This window comes from Tigriopus californicus, chromosome 2, assembly GCF_007210705.1.
Source record: "Tigriopus californicus strain San Diego chromosome 2, Tcal_SD_v2.1, whole genome shotgun sequence".
In the NCBI taxonomy this organism is placed as follows: Eukaryota; Metazoa; Arthropoda; class Copepoda; order Harpacticoida; family Harpacticidae; genus Tigriopus; species Tigriopus californicus.
The window spans coordinates 14,406,482-14,424,747 of NC_081441.1; the positions used below are offsets into that span (position 1 = coordinate 14,406,482).

The 18,266-nt window shown below is 42.0% G+C and overlaps 5 protein-coding genes across 5 annotated transcripts; 2 read left to right on the plus strand and 3 right to left on the minus strand.

The window, feature by feature from the left end:
• Positions 1-2,304: 2,304 nt before the first annotated feature.
• LOC131892887 (SET domain-containing protein SmydA-8-like) lies at positions 2,305-7,101 on the plus strand. The gene is made up of 5 exons (XM_059242754.1): positions 2,305-2,624; positions 4,594-4,914; positions 5,003-5,844; positions 6,243-6,425; positions 6,506-7,101. The coding sequence occupies exons 2-5, from the start codon at positions 4,689-4,691 to the stop codon at positions 6,956-6,958; spliced, it is 1,704 nt and encodes a 567-aa protein (XP_059098737.1). The 5' UTR covers positions 2,305-2,624; positions 4,594-4,688; the 3' UTR covers positions 6,959-7,101.
• Positions 7,102-7,540: 439 nt separating this feature from the next.
• Positions 7,541-8,797, minus strand: LOC131892888 (zinc finger and BTB domain-containing protein 41-like). The gene has a single exon (XM_059242755.1). The coding sequence runs from the start codon at positions 8,772-8,774 to the stop codon at positions 7,665-7,667; it is 1,110 nt and encodes a 369-aa protein (XP_059098738.1). The 5' UTR covers positions 8,775-8,797; the 3' UTR covers positions 7,541-7,664.
• Positions 8,798-9,707: 910 nt separating this feature from the next.
• LOC131893206 (putative zinc finger protein 286B) lies at positions 9,708-11,200 on the minus strand (the record flags this gene model as incomplete). Its single annotated transcript, XM_059243180.1, is given in 1 exon segment — positions 9,708-11,200. A coding segment is annotated over 1 exon segment (1,390 nt), but the record flags the coding sequence as incomplete, so codon positions are not given.
• A 161-nt stretch (positions 11,201-11,361) lies between these two features.
• Positions 11,362-12,415, plus strand: LOC131893207 (ADP-ribosylation factor-related protein 1-like). The gene is made up of 3 exons (XM_059243181.1): positions 11,362-11,770; positions 11,831-12,039; positions 12,100-12,415. The coding sequence occupies exons 1-3, from the start codon at positions 11,505-11,507 to the stop codon at positions 12,288-12,290; spliced, it is 666 nt and encodes a 221-aa protein (XP_059099164.1). The 5' UTR covers positions 11,362-11,504; the 3' UTR covers positions 12,291-12,415.
• On the minus strand, positions 12,324-18,145 carry LOC131893205 (uncharacterized). The gene is made up of 10 exons (XM_059243179.1): positions 17,848-18,145; positions 17,543-17,782; positions 15,871-15,953; positions 15,666-15,795; positions 15,514-15,591; positions 14,423-14,566; positions 13,814-13,930; positions 13,545-13,736; positions 12,852-13,430; positions 12,324-12,776 (listed from the first exon to the last, which is right to left on the minus strand). Exons 1-10 carry the CDS (start codon positions 17,860-17,862, stop codon positions 12,483-12,485), a joined length of 1,872 nt encoding a protein of 623 aa, XP_059099162.1. The 5' UTR covers positions 17,863-18,145; the 3' UTR covers positions 12,324-12,482.
• Between the last annotated feature and the right edge of the window lie 121 nt (positions 18,146-18,266).

Sequence of the window (18,266 nt, forward strand, 5' to 3'; positions counted from 1 at the left end):
TTCCATCAATTTTTGGTCGATGTTAAAAATTAAAATTCTTGCCTGATTTATGGGCAATTCCCACAACGAGATGGGGGATAGATCTTGGGACATTTTGCATTGATTTTGATGATCCCATCTACACATTTTGAGTGCGTTTCCCTTGGATTCAGCGAGCACGATATTTGATATTTAATGGGCTCAGCCATTTCAGTTTCCATTGTGATGTATATTTCTTTTAATGGAACTTTCAATGTTTGACTTGTTTGTGGACAACAACCAATAGTTACAAATCGATTAACATGACATGGTTGGAACTAAAGGATCAGCTCTCACCCTGATCTTAATTGAGTTCAAAGTTCGGTAGGCGTAGGTTACAAATGAGCGTGGGACACGACATTTGGGGTTAATAACGAGGAAGTTAGCCAAAGATCTTGAGATAACCCATGCAACGGCTCATGAGATCCTGCCGAAGGTCCTTGCTTGCATTTTTTATTATATATATTTGGGTGCTAGGGTCGGAGGGATAAGCCTCGCCCGGCCAGCGAAGCCAGCCATCACATCGTCATTATATGTGTTGTCGATAGGCATTGTCGTGTCCGTATCAGTTTGGCTCTCTGTATGTGTGCAGGTTTAGCGTCTAAAAGTTTCCTTGAGAAAGGTCGGGGAGGAGATTCGAACCGGGGACCTCTCTCGTATTAAGAAACTGCGCTGTCCACTGCACCATTTTTCTTCCATTCGGAGGAGAAAAAGCAACCGCCATTTCTTGGCGAAAAGAAGCATCTGGTACTTTAAACTCTGAGATTTGCTGAGGTGGTATGGACTGATGTTGTCACAGTCGAGTCAAGATTAAATAAAAGAGTTTAGTGAGCAAGTTTTAGAAAAAGCACAATCTTTTGGCCGACAAGTTGACGTATTATTGCTAAGCATGATCAAAGCCGTGGCTTATTGACGGCTAGGACTGGAGAGACCACTTCAGGTTAGAGGTCCACATTGGTTATGGTGGACAAGGGAGTCCAATCTACATTCGCTTCCTGGAAAAGGATGTTTTCACATCTCATGAATCCTAGGGAGCGCCTCAATTGCTCATGCATAGCAAAGCTGATCTTCAAAATATGGATGGCTTTTTGAATTAGATTGAATTGCCTCCCTCAAGTCCAGGCTTAAACCCAATGGATTATTTCAACTAGAGAATGTTGCAAGTCAGAGTTAACACGCCTTGCGGGTCATTCAAGGATCTCAAGACCATCATGGAGCAACAATAGGTCAATCTCTGTAAAGAGTCTGAAACTCTACCCTTGTGTTCCACGTCGAGAAAAACCTTTGCTTGGTGCGTCGAAATGGTGGGGCCCACATGACAAATGCATATACAGGGTAGCTCACATGAAATGTACTGGGCCTTTAGGATACTCTCATGTCACTATTTCAAAGTTAAGCTCCTTGTGACCGATTTCAAAAGTTCCGCCAAATCCTTGTCTTAACGTTCATAAAAAAATCAATCTGGTAGAGCAAGGACAACTCGGTGACTGCGATTGATACGTATATCATAGTCCAATATCTCAGAAGAGAGAAAGAGCATACTCGCTGTGCTAGTCCAAAGTCGGGATTATCGAAAAAATCAAAACAAAGAGGGGGGGCATTTTTGAACAAAAGTTTCGATGATATATGGGACATAGTCGGTCTTACATTGTCCCACGTTTGGTAATGTTTCATAAAGTAATTCTTGAGTTATGATACTTTTCAAAAAGACTTTAAGATGGGCCACTCTGTTATGGAAATATATTCATCTGCTTTTGTTTCAGATTCCAAAGTCTGTGCTGAATAGGCGTGGGGTTTTAAAAGTTATGGCACCTTTTTCCCTTTACCAATAAGCAGATCCAGACTGTTCTTCACGCATTTTCCCTCCAACGTTATCTTGCTTTTAAAGATAAGGTTAATGACATGTGGATACACATTACAATGTGCATTTTGCAGCGGTAATCCCATTCCCAGTAGCGGTAAGGAAGTAAAAACAAAGATATAGACCCATCAAGTGCCATTTTGTTGATTCGGAAAATGTATATTCTTATCATGGTGTGATAGAAAAGTAAACTTGAGCAACTCAAAATTTTCATACTCAACAGTCTTCATATTTATATTATACTATTACATGAACGCAATCGACCAAAGTTTTGACCCCGACAAGTCCTATTGGGCTGGAAACAAGACCAGTATGACGGAATTTGCCTCTAGTTCGCAAAGCGGTCCAAAAGTGGATCTTTGATCAGGTGACCTGGAAATATACTCATATTGCTAGGCCACATCGTATGGCGTACGTACGTACGTACATCCATACGTACTACGACTAGCATTATATGTACCGTACTGAGTGAGATCTGAGATCGAGTCCATGGACAATGATGTTGTTAGACGGGATGCTGTGATGCATTAACCTTTCGCCCGCCATTGCCCAACAAGACCCAAGAGAAGGAGGAGATTGAGCATGGGGAGAAAGCTCCTCCTGAATTAGCAACTCCAGCTGGCTAGTCTTCAAGGAGGATGTCTCACTCTCTTGACGATCCTGGAAGAGTCCACATGGCGTAGGAAGTGCTTCAAAGAGGTCGATCCATACCTGGTTTAAAATGTCCATCTATTGACCCAAACAGGTAAGACCTAACATTGAATTCATTGTTAAGACGACATCTATCAGCAATGGTTTTTGCAAACGCAAAGGAAATGCTCTTGCATGATACTTTTTATTTCACCTCAACGGGTCATGCAGCACATGAATTGTTCAAGTACGGTCCATCACGAAATGTACTATGAGTGCGGAACAATCCATTTTCAATAAAGATTCGCTGCTGACCAATGTACAAACCAAGTCAAATATTGAATGGAGCTTCATTTTCGTAAAATTAGGGGTCTTTCAAGGGATTGTTAGGTAGTATGTGGAACCATACATATCTGATTTCCTGAACACTATTTCAAGTCCTCTTACTGCCCTTGGGCTTCCATAAACATTTAATATTGTATTTTTGATTTTCAGTAGGTTTTACATATTGCAAAACTTGCTTATTTCATTGAGGCCATGGAAGGAATTAAATATTTGTATCTACTGCAAAGCAAACACAAAGCAAAAAAATCCGGGAAAGCTGTTGTTCCCACCATTTGTGAACCACTTAACATAAACATAAGCATCGAAAAAAGTAAAGGAAAAGGAAAAGGACTCTAAATCCATTTTTGTTCGGGTACTAACCATCGAGTGATGGTTTCAAGACAGATTCAACAAAATTGTTTTGCCATCTTTTCTCCGAACCGAGATCAAACATCAAAATGTGCAAAAATCGAGTCAATGAAATCGACGACACTCTATTAGCGATAACATATTTTTGGCAAAATTTGAAACCAATATAAGCACGGAGCAAGTTATGTTGATATTCCACTTCAAAACGTTAATTAGCATGATCATCTTCAGCTATTGTAAATATTAGGATATAATAATCTTCCAGGCAATAATCTGATCCAAAAGTGAAAACACGGTTCTGCACTCAATTCAAAAACACTGCTGTGGTCCAGAATTGTCCTCATTAGAAATCTTGTTCACCCGAAGCTTGGCAACTCCCATGACGTCAAAGTCTTGTCATCAGGGATCATTCTGTCCCATTTGGCACGGTTCTGGACAACTCTTTCGTATACCTTTCCTTTCAAAAAAGACGGAATGATTTGTTTGAGAGCGAGTTGACAAAAGTCAGTTCACCTATCTTTCGGACATTTCTACATGATACAACGAATTTGCATTGTGAACGTTTTAGAAGACTGCTTAATGGGGCAACAAACGTTCCAGGAATTTATCGGAAGCCGAGCCATTGTACATGAATTTTTCATGTTTTATTCGAACAGGAAGCGTGAAAAATAGCAGTAATTCCAACAATTTTAGCTTGACAATTAAAGTGAAAAATAAAGGTTTTGGTTTTTGGAGAACGAGTTAGTTTTTGAACAAGTGTGTCGTTCTTTCAAATAAAGATGATGCTCTTTTTTCTTCACATGTGGTTAATGGTTGCAATGAACTTGATTATCTTTTTGAAAAGCCTGTTTTCGATTGAACGAATGCAGCAATCGAAATATTGAAGAAAGAAAATAAAAGTCAATATTATTTCACAAGGCAATTCTGAGGTACTTGTTAAATCCTAATTGCCGAATTGTCAATTCACAAGGACGTTTTAAAGGAGGTTGAACGCGTTCACAAAGCCCCAAGTACATTTTATCAGTTTTGCCAAACATTCATGTCTAATGGAGATGTTTTTAAAGCACAATGGTTCAGTGAAACATCCAAATTCAACATGGAATAATACTGAAATTAGGGTCGTTGGAGATCCAAAATGCTAAAAGGGAACTAAGGTCGCATTTAGTTATTCGATTAGGGTCAATTTGAAAATAACGAATGAATAATATAGCCAGATAAAACGAAGATAATTTTCAATGGAAAACAACTGATATCGTACCCCTTCCAATAAGAAAGGGAATCGCACTGTTGCCCTATGAAAGTAACTGCTTTGGCAATCAAACCAATACCTTCTATAAGTCTCCGTAGTGAGGAACACCTTGACCGATAAGAGTGTATTTTCCAAATTTCAGCCTTATCCTTTCACACGTGGTCCTAGTTCCGCCTGGAGAATAAATCTCAAAAGACAGCGTTGACACACTTCAGGCCCAGTTCATCAATCAGGACAATGGGATCAGTGTTCCGTGGAGATAAGGCCGGGCACTCTTTGTTGCCTCCAGGCCTAGTGGTTCATGAAAAGGACGCCCATTTCGACCATGATCCAACGGCGGCGGATCATGGTACCGATGTCTTGTACAGAATTGAAAAATCCGATTCCGTGGGTCGATACATGGTGGCCTCGCGTGACATTTTTCCGGGGGAAGTGATCTTCACCGATCAACCAGCTTGTGTAGGTGAGTGCAGCTTTATTTATTTCTATTCCTGTAATTATGCGTAGTCAAGGCACATTGAAGACAAGCTCTTGCCCCTTGGGTTAAACAGGTCCTGACAATAGCTCAAAACCCATGTGTTTGGGATGCTTCAGTAAAGTCAATGGGTCCTACAAATGCCCCGGCTGCAAATGGCCCATGTGCAGAGAGTCCTGTACAAGAATACCAGCCCATCGCGCCGAGTGCGCCATTTTCCAATCGCGAAAAGCCGTGGTCAACGTGCCGTGGTTTGACAAGCCTTGTGCCTACTACGATGCCATCCTGCCCATGAGGATCCTGTTCCTGAAATGGTATAATCCCAAAGTGTACCGTCTGGTCACACTTCTCATGGACCACAACGACCACTTAGATGAGGTGAGCGCGAAACATCGGAAAAGGGTGATCGACTTCATCCTCAAGACTTGTCGGCTTAGCAAGGACTTCACGGAAGAGGAGGTCAACCATGTGCTGGGGATATTGACCGTCAACTCATTTGTGGTCCATGATCACGAAGAGGACAACTTGGATCTCATTGGTCTGTATCCTTGGACCTCGCTGATGTCTCACCATTGCATCGCCAACACCAAGATCACCACAAGGGAGGACTTCTCCTACGTGTGCCAAGCCACCACCCTCATCCACGAGGGCCAAGAGATCGTGACCAGCTACCACCACTACCACTACCAACTGTACGGGACCTCCTATCGCCGACGAGACCTGAAGGGTACGTGGAGTTTCGAGTGCATCTGCAAGCGTTGCCAAGACCCTACAGAGTCAGGAACCCTGGTGTCAGGAGTCTTCTGCGATTCCTGCCGCGATGGATACCTACTACCAACTCACTCCACGGACTTTGAAAGCCCGTGGCGCTGCCAGAACTGCTTTATCCAGTTGAAGAGTGCCGACATTGAAGCCAAGGTGAGCATTGTATGTGTGCAGTAGTTGTAGAAAACAGACTAGTTACCACCTGATTTGGCTCATCAACATTGATAGAGGATCGCAGACAGGCCTGGGGACATTTGATGAACTAACGGGACGTGAGGTACTAAACATTTCTGATCGTGACGCTGATAGCTTTCTTGAAATATTTGAACATGCGAGCTTGAGGATCCGGGCACAAAAAAAGAACACACAACACGAAGCCAAGAAACACTGAGTGGGTAAACATTGTGGGAATGGGAAGTGGCCGAGAATCGACGTAGGTTGTCAAAGTCAAACGGGAACATTCTTCAAGGCCAGATGCTCTAACTTTCTTGCCCTGGCCCTGAACTGATCATCATATCTTTTTCTCTTCTTGTTCCTGCCATGTGATTCAGGTCAAGAAATTTGAGGATGAAATCGATGAAATCAAGGGCACTGACGTTGAAGGTTATGAGAAGCTGTTGCGCCGGATGAAATATGCCTTGCATGAGAACCACTATTGGATCTTGGATGTGAAACGAAGACTTATCGACATTTGGGGGAATAAGCCGGGGTTTGAAACGTACAAGTTGTCCAAGGTAACGAAAGCAACCCTTTTCAAGCCTCAGTGCATTTTAACTAGATAATAAAATTTTTCAATCCCCTATTTTTCGTGTAGGAAGTGCTCGAAAAGAAAATTGAATATTGTGATCAATTACTCGAGATGACCGCCAAACTGAGCCCAGGACCATCCGAGCTTCGGGGCTACCTTCTGTGGCAATCCCATGGTGCTCAACTACGTTTGACTCAATGGAAATGGATCCGGATGCGGATCAACACCATTCAGTACTTGGAACAGTTGCTCAAGCTCACTGATCGCTTGAAGGAGGTCGTCACGATCCTGGGGCCTATTCGGCAGGACTCCGATGAAGGCCAAATGGGCCTAAGTGCCAAGGAAGAACTGCAAACGTTGGAAAGGCTCATCTTTGAAATGTCCAAGCATAGGGACACAATCTTGGCGTCAAACAAGCATCCGCTTTCTCGACTAGGGTCGGCCGGAGCCGGCTCCTCCCGGGATTCGAGCATTGAAGACAGTCACCGACTCCAACGAAGGAAATCAATTTGTTTGTAACCATGAAAAAACCAACAATGGTGCCTTGCTGGCGCATATCTCGATGGACAGACAAGTAACTCATGGATTGACTTGACCCCTGACAATAATAAGTACACGAAAACAGTGAAAGTGTACTTTCATTGGATTCGTTTCTCTACGTCCATACAGTAATTATATATACCCAAGTGAAAAAAGTCTTTTGTAGGGCCGGGGAACAAATTGATTTTGTTCAATATAGTAATATAATATGATTGATTCCCTTACACTTTTTGGCAGTTGTAGATGCCTTCACAAGACCTTACTAATCGACATAAAAATTCAATAACCTCAATATGCACTTTAAAGAATGTGCATTGAATGAGAGATGATCTGACATGTAATGAAAAGAGATCGTCACTCTTCAACCATTTTTTTTTCAATTTGACTGCCTCCGCTGCTTTGCACAAAAAGATGTTTTTTACCTTAGTATTTTAAGCTGATCATTTTGTATGGATTTGGTGGTTTGATGATCGATTAGTAAATGATAGTTGCCAAAAATTAAACCGTTTGGTTCATGACGATGACTCAGTATGATGGTACATATAGATAGTCTCAATGCAATTCAATTGAATATTGCGATTTCTGTTTAAAGGAGCAACCTTGGATTATATTTAAGATTCACATTCTACTGGCTACTTTGATAAATAAAGTAAAAGATCTTAGTTGTAGGCATAAAATGCTGCAGTCACTCAAGTTCGATCTTCCCTACTGTCAGGATTTCATCTTGAGCGACTTCCTCCTGTTTGTGGACCTTCTTGATATGGAGCCGCACATTGGACTTGACCACGGCCTGGTAGCCGCACAGGGCACATTGATACGGCTTTACTTTGGAATGTATTCGACGGTGCTTGTAAAGCTGCGAGAGGTTCGAGAAGGTTTTGCCACAATATTCGCACGTGTTTTTTGAACTGTCATACTTGTGATAGAAATACTTGTGTTGTCGAAGTCTTTCCTTGTGCGGAAAGGTCTTACCACATTGGTCACAAACCACTCGATGCTCGGTGGTCGTGCTATGGAAGGTGTTCAAATGAATACTAAGGCGAAGAACTTGATCAAACTCTTTGCCGCAAATCGAGCAGAGATGTTTCTTACTCTGATGTTTGATCCGGACATGCTTGTGAAGAAAGTCGGCCTTATAGAAGCCCTTGCAGATGACACAAATGGCTCTCTGAGCGTCATGAACGCTTTGATAATGCGAGTTCAGCTCGTGACTACTTTTGAGCGCCTTCTCACACACGGGACAATTCATAGGATGGTTCAAAATGTCGCCCAATTTCTCCACATGCAGTTCCATATGCGCCTTCAAAGCGTCTTGGGAATTGGCCACGAATAGACACACCTGACAAGTACACAACGATAGGTCAAAATGACCTTTCTTGCAGTTTTTGACGTGCTTCTTGAAGGAGAATAACGTTTTGTACACCTTCTGACACATGGGACACTGCATGGTATCTTTTTTGGCCGAGGATTTCTTCTTCTTTCTGCTCCTGGCTTTGAGATCGTGGTCTTCACTGGATTGAAGATGGAAACCATCCTCGCTATGGAGCTCGTCAATATCCGGCTCCGCTTTTCCCAATGTCTCTTTACAGATGTACTTACGCTTTTTCAAGGGTTTGCCTTCGTCGCCTGATCCAGGATCATAATCCGTGTTGCTGTCCCGCTCACTTTTGGGCGATGTGGTCCCATCATGAGGTTCCAATTTCGGAGATTTCTCGGTCGACTTGCCATAGGACTTGGGATCTTCATCCTCTTCATCCGAGGAATTGGGATGGAACTCCAAGTCATGACCGTCCATTTCAATGTCCACCTCATGTGTCAGGTCTTTTTAAACACTGATCGCAGGAACTGATTTGTGATGGGGACAAATGAAATATTCAACCTTCAGCTGTCAGCATTTGGACTTGTAGCGCACTCTACNGCTATGGCACAATTGGATAACAGATCTTTAAACCTTTGACAAACTTTCAGTTCGTTGGCGGCAATTTTGCGGCAAATGATGGATTCTCTCAATCCACTGAGGGCAATGGACTCTTCTAGAAGAGTCTTACCCCCAATGGACACCAGTTTTACTGACAAGGACTTGAGGTGGTCCAACATCAAGATGACGAAGCAATCGGGCAAGAACTGCCCCTTTTCCATCACTTTCCGAGAGATCAAGACGAATTCTTGCTCCGACTCATTTTGTGACTTGAGCTCGCAGTCCAATTTAGGAAAGAGTTCCGAGATTTCCGTCATCAAGTCCGGATAGCAACTTGCTTTGGACGTGCGCATGGTGATCTTCAAACGAGCGATCTGCGAACATGTGTCACTCTTTTTTAAACACTGATCGCAGGAACTGATTTGTGATGGGGACAAATGAAATATTCAACCTTCAGCTGTCAGCATTTGGACTTGTAGCGCACTCTACCGAGACAAAGAGGCAAACTCGAACACAAACTCAACAGTTGCGAGATTCCTCCGGATTACTCGTATCCTCAATCTACAAAATGTGACGGCTAAACTACAGCAATTAATGCTAGTACCTAAATGGTAAATTTGAATCGTCTTTATTGCTAATATTCAAGCTTTTAGAACTTGGGAGGGCTTCATTTGAATGCCCTCACTCTAACGATTGCACCTCACTGTAGAACTGATCAAGCGGATGAGCTTGTAAATTTGAGACTGAGATCTTGAGCAAGTGTAGTATTGGAACTGGAAATGAGGCGGTTCTAATCTGAAGCCTTTCTTTGGATCATTTCTTTCTTCGTGGCGCGTTTGTTCCGGCCTTTGGAGGCGATACCAGTGTTCTCTAATTTGGTGATGTGCTCCAAGGAAGGCTCGGTTTGATGCACCTCTTCCAAATGGCGATACACAGCCTCTAATTTCCCGTTGAGATAATCCTCGCACAGATTGCACTTGAACTTGGTGTGGAGCTTTAGGTGCTTGCTCAACTTTGGCAGGGTCTCAAATACCTTCCCGCAGGTTGGACAGGCTTGTGGCCCAGTTCGACCTTTATGGACCATGTTGATATGTTTCAACATGAGGTAACGATGTGGATAAGAACGCCCACAAAAGTCGCACACCGCCTCCTCCACCCCGATATTATGAGTCACGGCCATGTGGACGCTCAACATGGGGCGATCTCGGAAATTCTTCCCACAAAGAGTGCACAATTTGTCCTTGGCCTGATTGTGACTGCCATGAAAGTGGTTGTACATCTTGGCATTGGGAACAATTTTCAAGCATTCCACGCAACAGGTTCGAGTCCGATCATGGTTGGCGTGAAAGTGATCGGTCATCTCAAGTTTGGACACTGTGGCATCGCACTTGGGACACGAGATTGCTTGATCCAGGTCAAATCGATGGGCGTGAATTTTGAGGTGCATGTCGTACTTGCAAGAGAGCTTGACTTGGATCAGACAAATGGGACAAGACCGAGGCCGAACTCCGATACAAGAATGATTCGCCAAAGCGCTCTCTGATGCATACTTTGTCTGACATTTGGTGCATGAAATCTTGGCTTTGGAATTGATCTTTCTTTTTTTAAAACTTCTGTCGTCCTCTTGTTGCTCTTCTTCCTCCTCTTCTGGAATCTCTTCTTCCTTTCCAAACTTTTCTTCAGCGTCTTCATCATCGGCAGCGACCAGCATCTGCGGCTGAAGATATTCAAGGTCTTGGTCATCCTTCAATGGAGTTCTGACACCTCTGGGATCACAATTTTGGCACGGTTTCGTGATATCTTCATGGATGACATATTCACATCTTTGGTGACGAGAAAATGCGATTCCATTGTGATACTCAGTCGAGAAATTGGGATCTGGGTCCCAAGGGATACCGGGACACAGCTGCCACGACGCAAAGTCGTGGATTAAGGTCGATTTCAAGAGATCATCTAGCCACTCGGTACAGATCACTGACCCATTAAATGCCAAAACTTGTAAACAAAATTTCGGCTTTTTGTAGTTAATCACTAAAATGAATGCATTGGTAAAGGGAGATATAGGATTAAGAGGGCATTGTGCTGCAGTTACGTGTATGAATGCTTCTTGAGATGCAGATTGTTTCACCAAAATTCCTGTGTCGGGACATTGTCGTGCCAATATTTCTTTGGCACTCTCCAACCATCCACATGATCCCATATTTTGGGGTTGTTAAAAAGTTATGCATAGAAGAAAAATCAGCTGAACGAACAATTCCCCTGCCGATCAAATGATGAACTAATTTCCATCACAAAGGACAATCCCCACAGAGTGGCCAAATTTGCTGCTTTAGCAACATAAATCGAATCAATATCGTTCTTCTTGCTCTCATGGATAGATGTCTAAGAATGATGAATAACTGGCCAATTGATGTTTAGTTCACAATGAACACAATTCCTAAAAGAGACCTCGTTATCGTGAGTTGTTTTGCTATTTTAGAAACGAGCCAGGGTTCGACAAGATAACTTGAGCCTTGCAAACGTCACCACAGACACTGCAATCGAAACCATTCCAAACAAATGGAAAACAAATCGACATGAGACGGTGAAAGTCAAGTAATAATCATAATGTACACACTCTTCTCGGGCCTCTACAAGTCCTTAACGGAGAAGGAGGAGTTCTTCGTCCTCATTTTGGGCTTGGACAATGCGGGCAAGACCACTTTCTTAGAAGCCGCCAAAGCCAAGTTCGGAGAAAAACGCACCAAGAGTCTCATCCCTTTAACCCGGAAATATGATGGGAAGAACTCGGACAAGGCTCCTTTAGTCAACACATCTAAAATCACCACCACAGTAGGACTAAATATTGGTCGAATCGACACTCATGGCATAAGGTGAGATATCTTTTATCTGCTCTTTGACGCTGGATGAACCGTGGATTGATTTTAATTTAGGTTAAACTTCTGGGATCTGGGCGGACAAGAGGAGCTCCAAGCTCTTTGGGACAAGTATTATGCGGAATGCCACGCCGTGATATTCACGGTCGACTCCCATGACCGGGAGCGAGTGAGCGAATCGAAGGCCGCTTTTGACGCCATGATTTCCAATTCTAACATTACTGGGGTACCTCTTTTGGTCCTGGCCAACAAACAAGATCTTCCAGGTAAGACTCATCTCAAGCTGGCCTTAGAGTATCAATACAAATGCTGTTTGCTCGTTATAGAATCCATGGGAGTGAGAGAGGTCAAGCCCATCTTTCAGGACAATGATGAAAAAATTGGAAATCGCGAGTGCATGGTACTGCCCACGTCCGGTCTCACGGGCGATGGAGTGGTGGAAGGCATCGAATGGTTAATCCAGTGCATTCAAAGGAACGTGGTCAACCGACCCACGGGCAATCAAGACAATGATTGATTTGTAGAGGGAAATTGCGGAATGATCAAGATGTTTGTCATGATTACTTTATTTTCATCCGTGATAACAAGAAAAATGTTGGACCTTTATTTTTTTGCCGATTAAAAGCTGCACTTTGAAAATGATAGATATAAAAATGAATTCGCAACGTATTCAAAATATTGGAATCGCTAACTATTTATGTGCTGGCACTTATGTACAAGGCTCATTCTTGTGTTGGCTCTCAGGCCAATAACACTGATTTTCCAACTCTAAAGTTTTAACCTCCTCATAAATGGTGTTGCACTTTTTCTCGTAATGGGTTTGACACGCCTTGTGAGGGACGTCATGGCACTTCTCAGAATAGATCGTGGAACATTTTTCTCGAGGCACTTGTTGGCAATCGCGTTGTAACTTGACCTTGCATTCCTCCTCTGGGATCTGATCGCACCTGGTCTCATATCGGGTGCTACATTTAGTTGCCGGGATAGATTGGCATTTCTTTTCCTGAAAGCAAAAAAAAAAACACATTCAAATTACGAACTGAAACAAAGACAGCGATTCACTTATCATCCATCGTACTTGTCTACATTCAGTCTTCGGCTCATATTCGCAATTTTTCTTCACGTATCCGTAGTCCAAACTGTCCAGTTGGCGCCGATTGGTCACCCTAGATTGATTTCGCGGTCGGAGACCGGTTAGTTGCAGCTGCCGACTCATGAAACCCAAAGTGTCCAACTCAGGATCATAGTCATCGGACAGGAAGTCGGGTTCAAATCCGGAAAACTTTTCCTCTTGCGGCTCGGATTCGGGAGCAGGCGGTATCTGCCGCTTTGGTTTGCCGTAATATTGATAGTGTGGTCGGGAGTGAAACTTGAGATTGGGATTGCGGTGACGTGGGGGTAAGGTGGAGATTTGTGGGAAGCTTGTGGTATGTGAGTGATCTGGTAGATGTGTTGGGGGAGGAGCCAAGGGTGGAGCTTGGGGTGCGCCGTAATGCTCGGCCTGGTTTGGATCAAATAGTTTCTCTGGATCTACCGGTTGCTCAACGTGATGATCATCAGGTTCAGGATTGTGCTTGGGCTTCTTGCACGTCATTTGGTAGTGGGTGTGACACTTGTTCTCGTAATGACACTCTTCTTCGGTCTTCACTTGGCAATCCTGAAACAATTTGCAAGCGCGCGATTCTGAATTATGATCTTTATCAAATCCTTCAAATGTCGAGACAATCAGATTGGAGATTGAATGTAGGACATAACTTATGCAATTTCATACCTCGTAGGGGACATTTTGGCAACGATTCTTATATTTGGTAACGCATTCCTTTTTGGGCGTTTCGGTACATTTGTCCTCGTAGACAGTTTCACATTTCTCTTTGGGGACTTTGTCGCACTTCTGCTTGTGTTCCGTGTGGCATACTTGCTTAGGTTCCTTGTGACATTGCTCTTTGGGAACTTTTTTCACCACCTAGTAGGATCAAAGATGATCACAAAGTTGTAACTTAGGAATGTGCGAACAATTCCGCACTAGCAACAAATACGTACCTCTTTTTTAACCTGCTTGCATCGTTGACACTCCTCCACTTTGTGATAATCTGGTATCTTTTTGATCACCTTTTGGCATTTCTTCTTTGGGAAAGGATTACATGTCCGCACGGGTTCCTATTCGAACAAAAGTGCTTTTTACGCCACTGTTCAAGACTTTGGTGTCATTCGTCAAAACCAATTAGTGCAGCAACGGATTGCAAGGACGAGATAGAAGATATTTTTGAATGAACCTTGGTGACATCCGACTTACAAAAGAAAAGAGCCAAGGAATGTACAGCAGTATATGATTGATCACCTTCGGATTCGCCTTGTCATCCCGCTTCATGGACGATAACAATCTTGTTCAACCCACGATCGTCCGTCCGTACGTAGTTCATACTTACGAGAAGTACCGGGTTCACGTCCTGCTTTCATTCTGTCTTGTAGAATTGCATGCATTGCTAGTACCTCCTCCTTGCCATCCCAGCCACCCCCGAGCAAGAAATGACTGGAATTACTGTAGCTTTGCTAAAGATAGTTCATCCCTCCGAGGAATTTGATCGGGGCATGGTAATTTTCATGACGATATGAAGATTGAGATCACGTTTCGGGCGCGGCCAGACTTACGTTTTTGCAGGACTTGTCGTAAGTGGTTTTACAGTTCTTGTACGGTTTCTTCACACAGGTCTCCACGTATTTGCACTTTTCTTTTGGAACATCTTTGCACTTCTCGTTGTAATTCTTGTGACATTTTTTTGAATAGGTACAATGCTGAAGAAGGTGAAATAGAGCATTCAATTGAAAAATAAGAGACTAGTTTCACGACCAAATAGTGTTGGCATATCTAATGGACTCACGTCAATATTTGAAGTATTCAAAAATCGTTGAAACGGCCAAATATTTTTGAGGTTCGCAGTTTTCGTGGTTTGTAATTAATGCAAAGTAATGAGCAGCATTCCGAACGTGAATTGGTTTCCTTAGTTTGATGAAAAAGGCAAGCCTCCAATCAGATTTGGAATGCCACGATCGCAGGAACGACCATTCAGGGGTCAGTTGATTGTGTTCTTATTATCTAATTGACGTATTTTAACAATTTATTTTGTTCAGTAAATAGGTTGATCATCTTAAACACGATTCTATTAGTAATCCAGTCAAACAAACAGTACTATGGAAAAATAATAGTTTTTGCAGGGCAAATACAACGAATTGATCAAGTCTATGAAAATAAAACCATCAACTGACAAACAAACCCGCAGAAAGAATGAAGATGATGTTCAATAAAAACTTGAATCTTCCAAAGGGTTGTATAGGTATATATGCATTTACATGACAGCCTCTATGAAAACGGGGTTATCCACCATGATTTACGAGCTGACCTTGATTCGAAAAACAAATTCATGCATGCGTCGGTATGAGTTGTTGGGAAGTCGTAAAACCAATTAGAGACTACCATTGTCCCTGTGAATTGTGGAACAACCTCAATTGGTATCTCGTTATTTCTTTGACTTATCCCGACTAACCGGGAACAAAGTCAGTGACAATATCCTGATTAGATTTTTAAACATATTTAGAAAAAAAGGAGTCACTATGTTCATTATTTTCGATCAATAGTTACTAGATCGTTTACTAAACTTGATTGGTTTATGAAACAATCTGAAAACTTGTTAAGTTTCAAAAAACACGCGATTAAAACTACAGTCAATTACGAAGAAACAAACCTCTTGTGGGACCTTCTTGCATTGTTTGCCATGATGATAATCTGGCTGGCAGCGTTCAAAGTATTTCGTGTAGCAACTCTAAAATTAAAAGGATCGTTTTAAAAACCGCCACTCCCAAGGTTTGCTCAAAAAGGCTAATAAATCAAACGAACCGGTTTGTTGATGCACACATCGTAAGGTATCTTAATACACTTCTTTTTGTACACTGTTTGACATTTACGCTCCTTATGACACTCATCCTTTACTCCTTCGTCGCAAACCTCCCTTGGGGTTTCCACACACCTGATTCCATTGGAAGAATAAAAAGTATATATATTGATGGAAGTGATTTTTTTATCTTTAAGGTAGCCAACTTACACCTCTTTCCCGGGATACTCCTCGCATTTGGTTTCATATTCCACGTGGCAGTTCTCCTTCACTACTTCATGACATTTCTGGTACTGGAGGAAAACAATCAACTTTGAAATAAGAGCATACTCAAACTGCAATAGACCATGTTTGATCTCTATAAATATCGATTTTGGGGGGGCATTCTAAAAATTGAATACAACTTCTCATTTTTAGAGGAGGAGCCTCTAGTCTGTAACATGGAGTTGGTGGATACGTACGAATACACCACAAGCAGACTTGTGATTTAAATGGAAATTATCATAAATATTTTAAATTATGCAAGAGTATCTCATCTATTGCATGTTATCAATTGCGATTGAAATATTGCAGATTGCAAAAATTGAATTTTCTTCTTCGTTCAAAGCAAACTGTGTATTTGTGAGTGACCCCATAATTAATATATATACGAACAAAGGAAAGTACTCGTAATTATCAAATTACGGATTTGTTTTTGATACGATTATCCCTTTTTGTTGCAAGTTTTGCTTTTTCCCCAAATCGAAATAATTATCCTTGAGGTCTTGGCTTAACAGAGAGGTTGTTGCTAAAATAACTTTAATAAGAAGCGTTTAGCCCAAATTTGAAATCCTTAAAAAGTAATGTTCCAACAACCCTTTCTTGAAATCTATTTTTTATACAGTTTGTCAAAGAAAATCCCAGAGTTTCTTGAGTTTGCTACTTATGAAACATACATTTCCAATTTAGAGCACCGTTCTTGTCCAACATAAATATGTAAAAAACTTTTTAAGGTGACGCTTAGATGAGAGAAGAAGACTCCATTTTAAGTTTGTTGGATCCGTAGACCGACATTATCAAAAAAAAAAAATAGCTCTAAAGTGTCACCGTGATATTGGTGTGTTTGTACATAAGTCAAAGAAAAACACTTGCCGAAACGCTGTCCGAGAAACCTTAGAGGGTTATAACATAATTGTATTTCTAGGTTTATTTTTTAAGTAAGCTAGATCCATAAGCGTAAGTTAGTGTATAATTTATGAGAAATCTTCAAGTTTTCCATGTGAAAATCAATGCCAACCCAACGCGAGACCTGTTCTTTAAAGCTCGTACCTTGCAGTTAGGGACTTTTACGTTAATCGGTATGAAAATACACTCGACAAAATGGTGAGCGGATTCTCATTCTGGGTGACGGTTAAGTTAAGCCTTAACTCAGAGATACAAGCGTTTAAGAAACTCACCTCAGGGCCATTTGGTGCCCCGAATGTTTATTAACTGTACAGTTCTATGTTCAGAAATGCCAAAATGAGATTTTTAGGGTTCCATTGTGCTTGAACTGTGTGTGATGTGGATTGATTTTGAATACAGTAAGTTGCGTGTTTCTCAATTCCTAGTTCCGGATTTTTTGACTACTTTGGTAGGAACTCAATAATGTAATGGAAGTAGGTCGCCCCGACACCTTGTTGTCGAACCATCAAAATGGGTTCAAAACAATGTCTCAAGAGGCTTGGTTTGAGGGACACCTCTCTTCTTCGAGCTCTACGTAGTTCACTCCAATCGTATCCTTCTTTCCAAGGCAGGATTCAAACCCACGCCCTTTCAGACAAATTTGACCACTCTGCAACCATGGCTCATTATGAAGTTTCTGATTTTCATATTTATCCCATGACTCTCATATTTCACTTACCTGAGCGAATTTGCATTCACATTTACAAACAGGCCCCTTGGCCTCACCGGAATGATGGGCCTCTCTATAATGTTGCGGATGGTGCTCAGGTTTATGATGAGGATGATGATGATGATGGTGAGGATGCGAAGGGGGATAATGGGGTTTGGGGGTGAAGAAAGGAGCTAGTTGAAATCCGAAGCTGGAGGAATGGCTCAACACCACAAACAGGATAATGAATACTGGGAGCTGATCTAAAATCTAAAACAAGAGATCATGGATGAATATGCACTGGTTGCACTGAAGTTTATAAGATATATTCGTACTTGGAAATGCTTCATTGTGTCACTAGAATAAGAATATCAGGGGTGCATGGTTGTTATCCACTCTCAATTTTTTCTGCTATTGTTTTTTTGAACTGAACCTTAATTATTGCCCTTCATTCACCAACCAGCACTTTGTACTTGGTAGGGACCACTACACAATGTCAAGTTCACCGGTTGATGTCACAATGTCGACTGACACTTGATCATTTTTTTTGACAACTAGAGTGAAGTGTCGTATTTGTCGTACGACAATGATATCCATCCCAGTGCTTATCGTGCGTTTTTAGTCTTTGGCGCTTGAGCTCCTTTGTAATGCCTGAAAAAGTGCCCTCTCAGGGCTAGGGAGTAAGTCAGGATTAGAATCCTTATACTTCGCACTCTCGCCCTTTTCATAATTGTACCGGTGCACTCTGAAAAAT

Bases quoted from the DNA above. Each gene is read 5' to 3' on its own strand.
- LOC131893207 (XM_059243181.1), top strand. From the start codon at position 11,505: ATGTACACACTCTTCTCGGGCCTCTACAAGTCCTTAACGGAGAAGGAG. The intron at 11,771-11,830 runs GTGAGATATCTT...ATTTTAATTTAG, and splicing joins ATCGACACTCATGGCATAAG to GTTAAACTTCTGGGATCTGG. The intron at 12,040-12,099 runs GTAAGACTCATC...TGCTCGTTATAG, and splicing joins CAACAAACAAGATCTTCCAG to AATCCATGGGAGTGAGAGAG.
- LOC131892888 (XM_059242755.1), bottom strand. From the start codon at position 8,774: ATGGACGGTCATGACTTGGAGTTCCATCCCAATTCCTCGGATGAAGAG.
- LOC131893205 (XM_059243179.1), bottom strand. The intron at 13,931-14,422 runs GTAAGTCTGGCC...TTGTTCGAATAG, and splicing joins ACGACAAGTCCTGCAAAAAC to GAACCCGTGCGGACATGTAA. The intron at 13,431-13,544 runs GTATGAAATTGC...AAATTGTTTCAG, and splicing joins GCCAAAATGTCCCCTACGAG to GATTGCCAAGTGAAGACCGA.
- LOC131892887 (XM_059242754.1), top strand. From the start codon at position 4,689: ATGGGATCAGTGTTCCGTGGAGATAAGGCCGGGCACTCTTTGTTGCCT. The intron at 5,845-6,242 runs GTGAGCATTGTA...CATGTGATTCAG, and splicing joins GTGCCGACATTGAAGCCAAG to GTCAAGAAATTTGAGGATGA. The intron at 6,426-6,505 runs GTAACGAAAGCA...TTTTTCGTGTAG, and splicing joins AAACGTACAAGTTGTCCAAG to GAAGTGCTCGAAAAGAAAAT.